General features: G+C 43.4%; 1 protein-coding gene across 1 annotated transcript in view; it reads right to left on the minus strand.

Moving 5' to 3' along the window:
* Nucleotides 1-9711, minus strand: part of LOC126403112 (ERC protein 2-like) — a 178675-nt gene extending 168964 nt beyond the window's left edge. Inside the window, exons 1-3 of the mRNA XM_050065575.1 lie at nucleotides 8689-9711; nucleotides 1061-1813; nucleotides 839-874 (exon numbers count right to left, since the gene is read on the minus strand). Coding sequence (XP_049921532.1) covers nucleotides 839-874; nucleotides 1061-1813; nucleotides 8689-9543 — 1644 coding nt within the window. The 5' untranslated portion in view covers nucleotides 9544-9711. The remainder of the gene's footprint in view (nucleotides 1-838; nucleotides 875-1060; nucleotides 1814-8688) is intronic.
* Nucleotides 9712-14322: the final 4611 nt, after the last annotated feature.

Consider the following 14322-nt stretch of genomic DNA (forward strand, 5'->3'; position numbering starts at 1 on the left):
CATTTTCTTCTATATTTAAAATGATTATTTTTTAAACATTTCCAACCTCATTCAATCACCTTTTTATTCCAATGCACAACAAGCTCACCGCATGCCACATGCTGTAGGATAAACGCCAAACGCTACGCACAACGCACAGCGGAGTGGCATATGAACGACTGCCATATGAGCATGTGCGTACCCAGGGACACACACTCACACGCACACAAACAAACTGAGTCAGATTGTAAAACTGCATGGCTGAACACAGGCTTAGAGCTCTCCGTATGTTAATCTGGCCCATTGATAAGACCTGCTGAGCTGCTCTCTGCTCCCACACTCTGCATAATACAGACACACTCGTAGGTGTACACACACACACACACACACACACACAAACAAAATACATTCATAACATTTGCACCGCCAAATGTTATTATTCTAATCTCATCAACAGATATGCAAATTAAAAAACACTACAAATCATATATGTATCCAAGCATGGAGTGCGATATGGACAAAATATTTTACTTTAACAATTCATGTTGGTTTGGTATTAAAAATATGCTCTTTTTATGTTCTTTATGTTTTAGCCATCATGCACCGCACTGTAAGAAGATAAGTCATTTTCAGCTCTAAAGTATTTCCACAACCATTCTGGGTAAAATTTGACACAGTAATTGCTTCGTATGGTCAACACAGGCAACATAATTGTGTACTGTGATTTGAGATGTCAAAAACCTCCCCTGATTTTATAAAAGTGAGCGATAATAAATGATAAATATCTACATGCCCAGCCCTACTGTTAAAATCACTTTGATACTACCTGTAGAACTCAAAAATATGAAGAAGAACACACCTCTCTCACATGCATGTTCTCCAGCTGCGCTTCAGCCTCCTGCGCCGCCATGGTTATGATGCCCGTCCGCTGTCCCCGACCCCAGTGTCCCTGACCTTGACTTCGTCCGCTGTCCCCGACCCCAGTGTCCCTGACCTTGACTTTGACTTTGACCTTGACCTTGACCTTGGCCCTGAAGCATCTCCAGCAGCCNGCGCCGCCATGGTTATGATGCCCGTCCGCTGTCCCCGACCCCAGTGTCCCTGACCTTGACTTTGACTTTGACCTTGACCTTGACCTTGACCTTGGCCCTGAAGCATCTCCAGCATGACCTTGACCTTGACCTTGGCCCTGAAGCATCTCCAGCAGCCGTTGGATGCTCTCATCTCGGGCACCCAGAGTCTGCTTCTGAGAATCGATCCTCATCTCCATCTCTTCCATGGTCTTCCTCAGCAGGAACAGCTCCTTGGCCTGCCGCTCGTGCTCCGACTGCAGCCGGAAGAAATTCTCCTCTGAAGGATCTAGGGGAGGAGGTGAGGAGAAGCCGTCACACCCAGGTACCTGGCAGGGGCTGCAGGGCCGGAGTGAGCTAGAGCCGGGCGCTACCGCCGGACCTTGGCTGGGAGCGTAGAGGGAGTGGTTTGGGCTGTTCCTCGGCCCAGGCTGAAGGGTGTTGGCCGGGCTGATTCTCTGCGCGGCTACTGCAGTGTTACAGCCGTAACCAGGGCTGTGAATGATGACATCAGCTTCCTGTTGTCTTGGATTATAGGTATTGGAAGGGCTGGCTCTCGGGCTATTCTTCGGTCCAGGGCTGTGCAGGTTGCTGGAGCTTTGTCTGGGGCTGTGGCCAGGGCTGAGCCCCCCTCTGTGGTCCTGGTCTGTGTGGAGTTCTCGATACGAGCCAGAGTTGCCCTGCTGACGCTGTTGCTGCAAGCGACTGTTCTCCCTGTGAGCCCTCAGCTCCTCCTGAAGCTCCTGAACTGTCAGCGGGAGCTGCTACAAAGACAGAGAACGATTAAGCCTGTGTTCATTCAATAAGTACTCAAACACTAAACTTAAAATTCCCAAACACATATAGAAAATAAATGGTGTGGTACATAAAACAGACCTTGTTTCTTCTGATATCCCCAGGCTGCTGCAGGGAAATGTGACACAAGAAAGACACACACATGCATAAAGCCAAAACAGAAACAAATACCCTAAATATCAAACCATTATGTAGATTACTTCAAATTGCTGAGTGATGGTTACATGCTTTGACCACCGGGGGGCGACACTTCTCTTCAAAACACAGGGGGAATGCACAGAAGGAAGTGGAAGCAAGGGGGATTTGGGTTTGTTTGCAGCAAGATGAAGATGGGGAGAAACGACACAACAAACAAATTTGTGATTTATGAAAACAAACAATAGGAATTTATCACCTCAAAGAGAATCACAGCAAAAATTATTGACTGAAATGTAATTAGCCTTCATAGGGTCCCACTCAATAATCAATTGATAAATAAACTGACAGTATTAATAATCAGTAATTAATCAAGGATACAAATATAACATTTACAAACCAGGTGGCAAAAATCATGACTTCAGTCCTTAATAAATAAAACATTCCCTGTTATGCAGCGTAGCGTGACATTTAAAATCCATGGGAAGATTTTTGTCTTGAATCCATTTTCATGGGTTTAAAGAACGTCTGCACAGTGTGACTTTGTAATGAGCCCAAAGTGTGTTGTGTGTTGGGGACAATACATTTACACTTTTCTCTAACCATTCCTGCTTTTGCTGCTATTTTGTGATACAAAATACAATATGCTAATTTACATCCACAGCTCGCAGCTTTCCTGACTAGCAAATGGAAATTCATTCTCTGCTTGAAACCATGGACACAGAGCACTCTTGATGATTGACTGAGCAGGGTGAGAGAAGGCTGTAAGGAAATCAAATAAAAGACGAAAAACAGAAACACACACACACACATCTTCCTAAACAGAGTATGTCAAAGTTTCATTGAACACAAAACACACTAAACGGAAGTTAAGTTACTAATGTTTTCATCTCTGTGAAGATATCATTAATTTTTCCTCACATATTCTAACTCCTCTGCTCGAGTCCAGAAGGTGGGGAGCGCCAAGGACACGGAGTTGAGATGTAGGAGGGAGGCGAGGGTGAACACAGATAATCAATGCAACGAGCTAGCACTGAATATCAAGTCAGAGTGGGTGGACAATCCTCCACACAAACACACACAAACACACATACACAGCCAAGACTGTAGACACAAATACATATGTACAAGTGTGCACACATGCACATACACACACATACACAAAACAAACAGATGGTGAGGAGACAACTCCGGTCATTGCGGCTGAGAGGAAAGGTGACATTCCTTATGCTAATTACAAAGTTCTCCTGTCAGGCTGAACTACTTCCCTGAATGTCTCAAAGGGCAAAACACTGGGGAAATGGAGAAGGAAAAAAGAGCAGGAAAGTGATAATCTGAAAGGAGAGATGGAGGATAGAGGTGATAGGGAGAGTGAGGTGGCAGCAGATAAGAAATGGAATAACATCTTCTGCATGAGGTGTAGCTTTTGTGTTTTTAAAGTAAATAAGTAAATGAAAATAACGGCTTTTTCCTGACTTTATATGATGATATGGAAAGTTAAAGGGATACTTCGACCTCCAAATGACTATTTGTATATCAGTTACTCACCCCATGTTACGCTGAGTTTGTTAAGAAAACATTTTTTCCACATGCCTGCAGATGGCAAATTACTATTTTTGACAATGTAGTCTGGTTTTGAAGAGAGCACAGATAAGTTTCACTGTTGGTTCAGTTCCTCATCAGTAAGGGCTGTCTGGGAAGTACTGAGCGTACGACTGGATAAATGAGGCTTGGATTATACTGCATGAGTTGTGTGATAGTTCCAAGACTTGCCCCTTAATAGTCGACCCAACGTTAGTCGACCAGAAAGGTCATTCCTCAGCAAGATTTCATTGGTCGCTTAGTTACAGAAAAAAACACACAAACAATAAAAAACATGAACTCAAATCAAAGAAATCAAAACCTTAATTTGTCAGGAGTCAGGTTACAAACCAATGACAGCTGACAGATATCTTTCCCTTCTTCTGTAAATATTCAGTCTGATAAATACCATTCTCGGAACCCATCGGTTGTATTCAGCGTCTGACTTCCGGCAGACAGCGATACAGCCTCTGGGGGCAGACCCCCGATTTTTTGGCATTCTTGATTTGATTGTGGCGAATTTCCGTTTCTGACTTCCGTTTATATATAAGTAAATATGCTGAACCATTGCGATGGATTCAGAGTTTGCAGTGACGCCAATTATGTTCCGCCTCGTTAGTTCACCGCACGGAGCATTTAACCTGGCAACAACTGCAGCCGGCTCAAACGTGATTGATCAATATCACGCGGCCTACAAACAGCCTACAACTGGAAACCGGAAACCTTCTGCTCTTCTTCCAGAGGCAAGATCTACATTGCTTTCTACATTCACTGAATGTAGAGTCTGTATATAGAGACTAGATAAATATGGAAAAGTTGATCATGTTAGTGCAGGGCTACCCAGAGCTTTACATCTGTCCCACGGACGATAGGCCTACACACTTATAAACAGCGCCTGGAAGAAGATCAGCTCTGCACTCAGGATTTCAGGTAAATAGGTTATACGATGCTTGTTAAGGTTGCTTAGCAACCTCAGACGCAACCTGCTGCCGCGCTCTTGAAAGCTGGCCAGAAAAGGCACAAGAGTAGCACCCAGCGCCCGACCTCGTGTTTTCCAGGCGTTAAAGACGCAGCATGTGTACGGCCCCTAATTTCCAGGGCTGGTACCTGCGGTTATTCCACAGGCTAGTTAATAACATGTCGGGCAGGAAATCCAAAGTGTGGGATCATTTTGAGAAGGTGAAGGACGAACTCAAGGTGATATGTAAACTCATCTTCATTGGTCGACTACAAACATGACGTATCATCTGAAACATGGAAGTAGCTACATGCCCATTAGCCACTTAGCACAATCATTACTGCTTTGCCGACAGCGTCATTAACAGGCGGCTCGCTCAGTGTGTGACGTGCACTTGTAGATAAAATATAGGCCTATATTAATGAAGGTTCATTAGTCCTGTTTGTATTTCTCTGTAATGTAGCACAGTGTTGACAATGTTACTGATACTATTCTTTCTCACACCTTCAACTCAACCATTGTGTTGCCCCGCCCAAAATATATAATCTAATAATTAAATTAATATCGTAAACATGTGGGCGAGTACTCGACTAATGGCGCTAAATGACGACTATTGGTTGACTACGAAAATTCTTATTTGGGGGCAGCCCTAGATAATTCGAGATGTGTGATATTTCGTTCGAACCTAACACGAGGTGAGTTACTGATATACAAATGGTCATTTGAGGGGTGAAGTATTCCTTTAAGGTTTAAGTTGGGAGACAAAAAGGGTTGGTAACAATTTATTAAGTGATATATTGCTAACAAAGTCTCCGTCATCATCAGCTGGAGCTGAACTGCCCCTAGGTGTGTGGTCATAAGAAAGTCAAGAATATCATTTTTTCAATAATGTTTTGTACATAGAGCTAAGGTAAAGCAAACTGGCTTACTTGGTTACAGTAACAACAGAGCTCAATGATAACTCATACTAAAAATGGACACATCACTAAGTAGAGCTGGTGTGAAATAAGACTATGTTCATTTAGAGGAGTGATCAAGGATAGGTGAGTTCGGCATGAGAAAAAAACTACATACAAGGGCAGGAGGACGCATCATAACTACAATTTGTAAATGGATTCTATGCCTGTTTTGATCCAATTCAAATAATGAACTTTTTCTGCCATGATATATTCTAAACATGCTTTCATTCTTTTAAGTGTACATACGGGTTCTCATAAGGTACACGAGGGTTATGTGATCAGATATCAACAGATACTGTACTGTGAGTGGTTTCAGTGGATAAGCGAAGATACAAGAAGAGTGAAGGTAAGTGTGGGAGACAAATGAGTCAACACTTGAAAAAAAATAATACACTAGCTGAGTGAGTCTGTCACCTGAAGGAGCAGAATAGACACCAACACATCCATCTATCACACACAGGGCCAAGTGCCTGCAGACACACAGAGGCTGGTAACACTGACTGTCCTGCTTCATTGTAATGCCTCATACATGAGAATGTTAAGGCTTAAGACACAATCGTATGTGTATAAGCCTTACTGAAGCCTCTCTGGCATTTTGTAGGAGGTAAAAGTGTGTAGTTTTTTCTGCACATGTAGGTGAGTTGACTCTGCATATGATTTTCTCTTACATATTTTTCCTCTTAACCTGTGGTGCTATTAATCAAACTGGATTTTTTTTAGTGTGAGTTGCAGTGTGTTGGAGATGTAGGCCATACAGACGTCTGCCTTCTCCACAGTATAACTGAACTAAATGGCACTCGGCTTGTGGTGCTCAAAGTGCCAAAAAAAATAATCATGCAAATTCGAAAGTAAAGTCTCTTTTCAGAAATCATGACCTGGCCCTAAAATAATACCACCATATTTCAGGGTATTAATTAAAATAAAATATTTTATTGTTAAATCAAGAAAATAGAATTGCAACAAATAAGTGATATAATTTTACAGTTTGCCTTCAAATATTCAGTAAAAACTAAACTAAAATGATCTCTCATTTCTTTAGTTTGTAAACAACAACAGTGACTCAGAGTGAGATTCAGATTCTGTAAACAATATTAATAGTTCAACAAATTAAAATCTACCACAAATTAAAAATTTAAACAGCTCCCAGTTACAAACAAATGTCCCCTGGGATCTATATATATCAATCAACAGGTGATTTCCTTCTTTTAGCAAAATCCTAATGATTGAGTTGTTTTTTTAATCTGATTCCTCTAATTATGACGATGTAACCTGTGACAGGCTGTCATGCTACGATAAAAATTCAACATTCACATATATGTCATTTTTTGTCGAGTCGCGAGAGCCATGTAGGTTTTACTTTACCAAAGGTTTATGACACAATCACTTGATAACACCGACTCACATGTGCACATGGCGAGAAAGGATAGGGAGAGACGCTGTGCTGCTGCCAGAGGAGCCGCCGAATGAGTTCCCTCTGAGCGGTAACTTAAAGAGTCTGAGAAGTCCGGGGCTGTTCATAAAACATTCAGGACGCCACAGTTTACTCCTGAAGCTGCTCCTCTTTTAGGAACCACTGCGGAGTCGGTAATAATTTCACTCTCAGCCATGGTGACATCAAGTACATCAATATGTCAAAAAGCCTAAATATCACGAGCATTACAATATGAATTTTTCGTATGATGTTAAAAACTATACCGCTATTATCGTGAACGAGATGATGTGGCACAGCCCTAGTTGGAACTTTCTACCAAACTACACCTGCCAGCAGTATCACCACACAGAAGGAAGCGTGCATCTACTGCTAGCTCACCTAGCACCACTAAGCAGTTGGTGGGTGTAGTTTGGTAGAAAGAAAATAGTTCCTACATGAAACTGCTCACAACAAGGTCTGTGGATTATCTTGAGTAACTGGGAAATGATTTCTGGAAAGAGACATCGCTGTTGAGTTTTTAAATGTATCTGACAATCCGCCTAGTTTCATTATATTCAAGAGAAGGCAGACGGCTCTACGGCCGATATCTTCAATACTCTGCAACTCACATCAAAACAATCTAGACTGATAAACAGCACTACAGGCACTACTGATTTGTGTAACTGTCCCTTTAAAGAAGAGAACAATCAGTGGTAAAGGAAGATCTTCCTGCAATTTTAGCATACAACTCTGTTGAAGGCAGCCTTAAACTAAATAAAGCTGCACAACAGTTCCTGAGGGAACAAAGTTATTCTGTATTCATTTTCAAACTTTATTTAGTTTTTATTATAATAAAATCACAGGAAAAGTGTGTGCATGTGTGGGTGTGTATGTCACAGTGTCCTCACACTGTATGACAATGTGAGATGAAAAAGCTATAAATACAAATGCAGAGGTGGCTCCTTGGTTACAAGAGGGAGGAGTCAGTCAGATGGAAGAGGAGCGCAGATATGATTAAAGTTTTTGCATGCATGTGTGAGAGACGGGGAGCAAGAGAGGGCAATAAAGAGATTCAACAGACACTGCACAAGCTTTATAGTGCTATGGGAAGATGAAGTATGTCTTGTATCTCAAGAGAAACACTTGTGTTTCCACCTGCCAAACACAGACACACAAGGAAGTTAAACGCCACACGGGCAAATGGAGAAACAGAAGGCTGGCAAGACAGAAAACAGAAGGACGACACACAAAGAAAGAACAGATATACAGTAGTTACGCAGTGAGACAGAGAGATGGATGATGGTGCCTCAGACTGAGTGGGACGGACTCCAGGGAGAGGTGGCACAGGACAGACTGGTCACTATCCCTTCAGGAGTAGCTGTGAGTTTTTTTAGAAGCTGACTAACACTGCTGAATGGCTGCCACTAGGGCACGTTCCCATGGAAACACAGACAGCACCGAGCTTGGCAAGCATCTTTACAAATGAACCGCACAGAAGCCTTTTCTATGCAACCTTGAAGACAGGAACAAAAGGTGTGATGTGAGAGGTATGATGTGCAGAGGAGATGGGTGGGTCAACAGCAAAAAAAAAAAAAAAAAAAACGTCTGAATGTGATTTGTGAGCAGACAAATCAAAGAGTTTGGTTTCCTAAAAGAGATTTAATACAGACTTGCTGGTGTTAAGTATTAAATCCTGAAGCTGTTCAGATGAAATTGCTTGTGTTTTGCTGACAGCCATTTAATAATTGTGGAAATATAAAAGTGGAAATGTATCATTTTTGAAACAAACTTTTTTCTCACCTGCAAATCCTCTTGGTTGGTCCTGTACTGGTCCTTCAGAACTGAGGTCCTCGCTCCCTCCTCCCGCCTCACCCCCTTGTCTCTTTTCACATCTGGGCTCCAGAAGTTGACATTGTTCATGCTAGGGCCCCTCCCTACATCCAGCTCTCTCCGCAGGTTTTCATTCTCCCTTTGCAGCTCCCTCAGCTGAGACTGGAGGTCAAACGACGGAGCCTCTCCCCGTCCAGCCGAATCCAGTGCCTGTGTGTGTCTCCCAGACTGGCGCCGCAGACTGGAAGTCCTTCCAGGATGCAAGGTTTGGTCTCCATAGGGGTCTGACTGGTGATGTAGCCCAGAGGAGGTGATGTTAGGGGTGCTGCCCATGGCTGTTGTTCGGTTAGTGTATGATGAGCGGCTGGTGCTCCTGCCCAGCGTCATGGTGCCTTTAGGGTACCCACCAGAGGGTTCCAAGGAGTCTCGCTCACAGGGGTACATGGTGCCTGAAGTGGCATAGGCAGCACTCAGTGACTGGATGTTCTCCATAGACAGGGTTTTACCCCCCGGAGCTGTCGCTGAACCACGAGTCGCTCCCTTGTCTGCTGCTGCCTGGCCAGATTTGATCTTCGGACCTGGCCTCGACACCGACCCTTGACCTCCAGCCAGTTTCGGCGCTGGAGCAGGCAAACCCCCTGACACGGAGCCTGGTTCGAGCCCCGAGCGGGAGCCTGGCGCAGAGCTCGCAGCCTGTTTGCCTTTCCCCTGTTTGGGGGATCTGGAAAAGCGTGAATGGGATGTGCTGCCATCAGTGTGCCCGCTACTCTTTGCGCCAGCAGACAGCTTGCTCTGCGCGGGCTTGGCTCTAATGTTTAAAGGCATTTTTTTATATGGCAAAAGTGGACGTCTGAGAAGAAACTGCTAAGCGTGGAAATATTTTCATGTCCCTGTGCGGAACCAGAGGAAATACCAAGGTTTAGAATAAAGGCCACCTCTCGGCCTCTCAGTTTTCACCTGTCCATTCCTGATTGTTTAGGGCTTGAGTTTCATTAAGTCCTATTAGAAGAAAATGGCAGTGACTGTTGGCTAGAGGGCTCCCAGACACACAGGCCAGAGGTCTTGCGGTTTCAGCTACAGTACAGGACATCATGGATTCTAGACGGACAAAACAAGGACAAACATTTTAAGAAAGATTAATCATTTTAAAAAATATATATCACACGTAACTATGGTTCATAGGCTGGTTATGGTTTTACTAGACTATTGCTTTACTTTGAGCAATATAAACAGTTTTTTTCCTCCAAAACCTTTTTCTGCTTTAACAAGACATTTAAAACTCTTCAAATGTGGTCTAAACACAAGCACCTGTACAAGATATTCTCTTCGCTAGTACGCCCTTCATGGCTCATGGTTGAAAACATAATAATTAAGACCTTATAGACTTAAAAGAGTTAATACCATAATTTGTTGCACTGTATAACCCATAGAAGCAGCTACAAATATTTATTATGATGCATCACGATCATATGCTCGATCAAGTGCAGTGGTTTCCATCCTTGCACCCACTGTTCATCTTCTTTCCCTGCTCAGGTTTGGCCAATCAAGCACTGAAAGGCACCAGATTTTGATCAACTAAAAAGCTCTGCCTCAGCTAATCAAGTGTGGGCAGAGCTCAGAGCTGTGGGAAGTACGCAAGACCGTCTGTCCACAGGACAGTAAGACAATGTCTCTTTAACCATGTACAGAATGGCTTTCCCAGCCGCAGTCACCACAGTAAATGGTAAAAGACAGAAACAGGAAGCGGGAGCAGCATGAACATTTCAGCACCATGGACAGTACTCATTCTACCACCATAAAGCACATGGACTTTAAATCTAATAATCAGGTCTGGAAAAGAATTGGAGGACCGGTCTTTATTATGTGCCATCCCTCTCCGGCAGTTGCTAAGCACACTGTCAGACTTTACAGGTACCTCAGGATTCGACTAAAAATGGACATAAGCATGTTGAAACTCTGCCCATATTAGAATACAGTCAGTATTACACTGTGTTTATGTCATACACACTATCAGGTCATTTGTTGCTTTTGAGGCAAAGAGCCGTGCATTAATACAAGCAGGTATATCACCAGGAAATCAGAGTAAGCACAGCCGAGTGCATGATGGACCAGATATTGGGGTCTGTCTGCAAAGCAGAGGCAAATCCAAATCATAATCCCTCCTCTAATCCAAGAGGATTGGGTGCTTTGAGTCACTGCACAGGATGCAACTGAGAGATTGGTTAAGTCTGCTTGTCAGTCATAACATAGCTGTCAATCCCTTATCCATCATTGTTGGAGACAATGAATTCAGCCTTATGTGCCAGCAATGGAGCCACAGAGTCCGTGTTTAATGTTGCTCCTCAAACTGTGCATTTATACTTGTAAAAAAATCAGTGACAATGATTAAAATAAAACCACAAAGATAAGTGTGTCTAAACCATTTGAAAAGAGAAAACTGCAAACATGCTCCTGAAGCTTTGAGCACAGATACCAGATATACTTTGCATTAAGATGGAGGTCAGTGTAACTGGTTAGTTTCGAAGGGCACGCGCCAAGTTTGCGCAGCTGTATATCTCCTTGTTAAAAAAATATACTGATATACAGAACAAAGACAAAGAAGGACTGATGAAAAACACAAAAATAAAACGCCAAAAGTAGGAAACGTCTCACCTCGCCTCGCCTCGCCTCGCGCAGCTGCACTTACTTTGAGTTGGCAGCCAGCTGTTGCCGCGAAGACAAAACTCGAGTCACCACCCAAACTGCAGCAGCGTTAACTCGTTGTAACATTTACCTTCAAACAGCTCAACAAGCGGCCACCCTGGCGCACAAACTATAAAGTAGACTGCACTATATTTGGCGGGTGGCACGGGTGGAACGGTCGCCGTGCATGTGACTACGCAGCCCGGACACAGACGCCCGAATAACTCTACTACGACCACGGCATGAAGGATTAGTTTCTTGCTCATATGCACACGGCTACATGACTTCGAGCTAGTACCTTACATAATAATTAATCTGCCGCACAAACTGGAAGCACAGTTTCATTTTGTTTCAATCATGTTGTCAAAGGATGCCACGGAGTCCAGGTGTGCACGCGACGTGTGCTCCAGCTTACCGGACGGGTACCTCTCCATCACCGTCAAGTCCCAGCAGCACCCTGTCCGACCTCGGCGCAGGCTCCATGATCTCATCCGCTCAGCTCTCTCATGACCTGTCCTGCCATCGGGTCCGCGTGGGCGCGCTCTCCCAAGCTGGCGCGTGCGCGACCTACGCGGCGTGGTGGGGCAGCGCGAACAGCAGTGATGGGAGGGTTTCTCTTTTTTTTTTTTTTTTTTCATACACCTACAAGCGTCAGGTGGGCATGGTACTTGCAAGGTCTTACCTAGCCTACACCTGTTTTTAAAAAAAAATAAAATAATAATAATAAAAATAATGTAGAGACTGGAGAACTAAAGTAAAATGACACCACATAATTGGATAAAGCCACAATACGCATTTTGTCACAGTAGGAATAATACAGTTGTAAAAAGGGAAATTAATGATGGCTAAATTCCATTTAGCTGCTTCCGGTTCCTTGTATCCTGTATGTTTGCTTGCACGTGATTATAACCGATTACCCAGGGCCTCAGTGAGCAGGTGCCCTTGAGAAGCCTGGCTTTGTTTGCAGTTTTTGATTTCCAAGTAATTAGTGCCATAACAAAATTAAAACTGGAGCAATAAATCAGATGAAAGACTGAACTTTGTGTTGACAAATAATCCCTGTTTCCACCAACACTTTCAGTATGGTACCTTTGGAACCAAAAGTAAGCCTTCAAATATGGCACCTAGACCCTTGATCCGCTTAAGCCCAGTTCCACCGAGCAGTACAGTACGGTTCAGTTCAGTTCGGTACTTTTTTTTTTTCCATTTCCAAGTTGTGGATGGTACCAATCGAACGTTCTGTACCATCCCCATTTTTGGTCACCCCCTCTGTTGGGGTACCTAGCACACGGATCTGGTACTAAAAGGTGGAGCTGTGAACACTGCAGTCTGTTGATTGGTCAGTAGCTGATGGTGACTCTGCTCAGGGCTGAGTTGTGGCTGGTTTGGAGGCTCATTTAACCACTGTTCATACTGTGGAGAGTTTTATTAGTAAACTGTAACTATAAAATCAAAGGATGTTTCGCTGCCTCTCTCAGCAGCTGGAGTCGCAAAAAAAATAACTTAATTCACTGGGCCGACTGCTGGCAGCTTTTAAGGTGGAACAAGAAGTAGAAGAAGTAGAACAAAATAAAACAGGCTGCAGTGAGTCTGTAAGTGAGGATTGGGATATATGCAGTTCATGTAATCCGGTTGAAATTAATATGTAATTTTAAATGCTTGAAGATCCACTCATTACTGAAAGTGTATGTCATCCAAGAGAGACAGGAAAAACTAATGTAGTTAATGGTCAAAGGTGTGCTGATGGATTCACATTGTGAACTTGTGCATTAAGTAACATTACAAGTTCCACCTAAAAGTCACCGGGATTTGGCACAGTGAACCAAGTTATTTTTTCTCTGACTCCTGAATCCTTTCATTTTATAGTTACAGTCTACTAATAAAACTCTCCACAGTATGAACAGTGGTTACATGAGCCTCAAAACCAGCCACAACTCAGCCCTGAGCAGAGTGACTGTCCTCTATTGACCAATCAACAGACTGCAGTGTTCACAGCTCCACCTTTTAGTACCAGATCTGTGCGCTAGGTACCCCAACAGAGGGGGGGGGGGATGGTATGGAAGGGATCCATTGGTACCATCGGCAACTTTTGACAGTGGAAATGGGGAAAAAAAGTGTACCGAACTGAACTGAACCGTACTGTACTACTTGGTGGAAATGGGGACTATTGTGAAAGCTCTCTGAGGCCCCTCTACCCCCTTAAAGGCACAAACTGGCTTAGTCCACCCTGCTAGGAGTAGTCTCTAAATGCAATGGTGGAGCATTAACATCCACTGTCACGTCTTTCCCCAAGAAAGGGAAATTGGGGTGCCAAACAAGAAGGAAGAAAGAAAGAAAAGAAAGTGACTTTGTGGGGGGAAAATCCCTACGTACCTGGGAGAGACATGGATCAAGTGAGGAAGGCCCTCAGAGATGGCTTATGCATAGGGCCCAGAATTTGGTGCTACGACCCTAGTAACACCTATGCTTTTCCTACTATGACAAGTCAAAATATCTGCTGTGAGAAAAATCTGTTAGTTTTGGCATGCTTAAAGACTAAACAGGTTACTAGGAGACTGAAGCTGTTCAGTTTACTCAAAATAACTGAGCAGAAAATACATAAAAATAACCGTTTCAAGTCAGAGGTTTCACTCTCAGAAAAGAGTTGCAATTTGTCAATGGAAATCCCAGGCCATGAGACAGAGCATTAAATGAAGATCCCAGCCCACAGGTTAAAACAGGTGTACAGTGGAACACCCACTGCTCGGGCAGCAGGTCTTGTATTGATATTTTGTTACTTTTAATATTTTTGCCTGCACATCTGTCACTTTGAATCTCCTACTCTGGTTATCAGCCTGCAGACTTTTACTTGGCTACCTTGCTTTGCAAATTCCTGTAACTACACAATAGATCTGTCCCAAGTGTTCCTCTTAAATTTCTAGA

Source organism: Epinephelus moara, chromosome 16, assembly GCF_006386435.1.
Source record: "Epinephelus moara isolate mb chromosome 16, YSFRI_EMoa_1.0, whole genome shotgun sequence".
NCBI lineage: Eukaryota > Metazoa > Chordata > Actinopteri > Perciformes > Serranidae > Epinephelus > Epinephelus moara.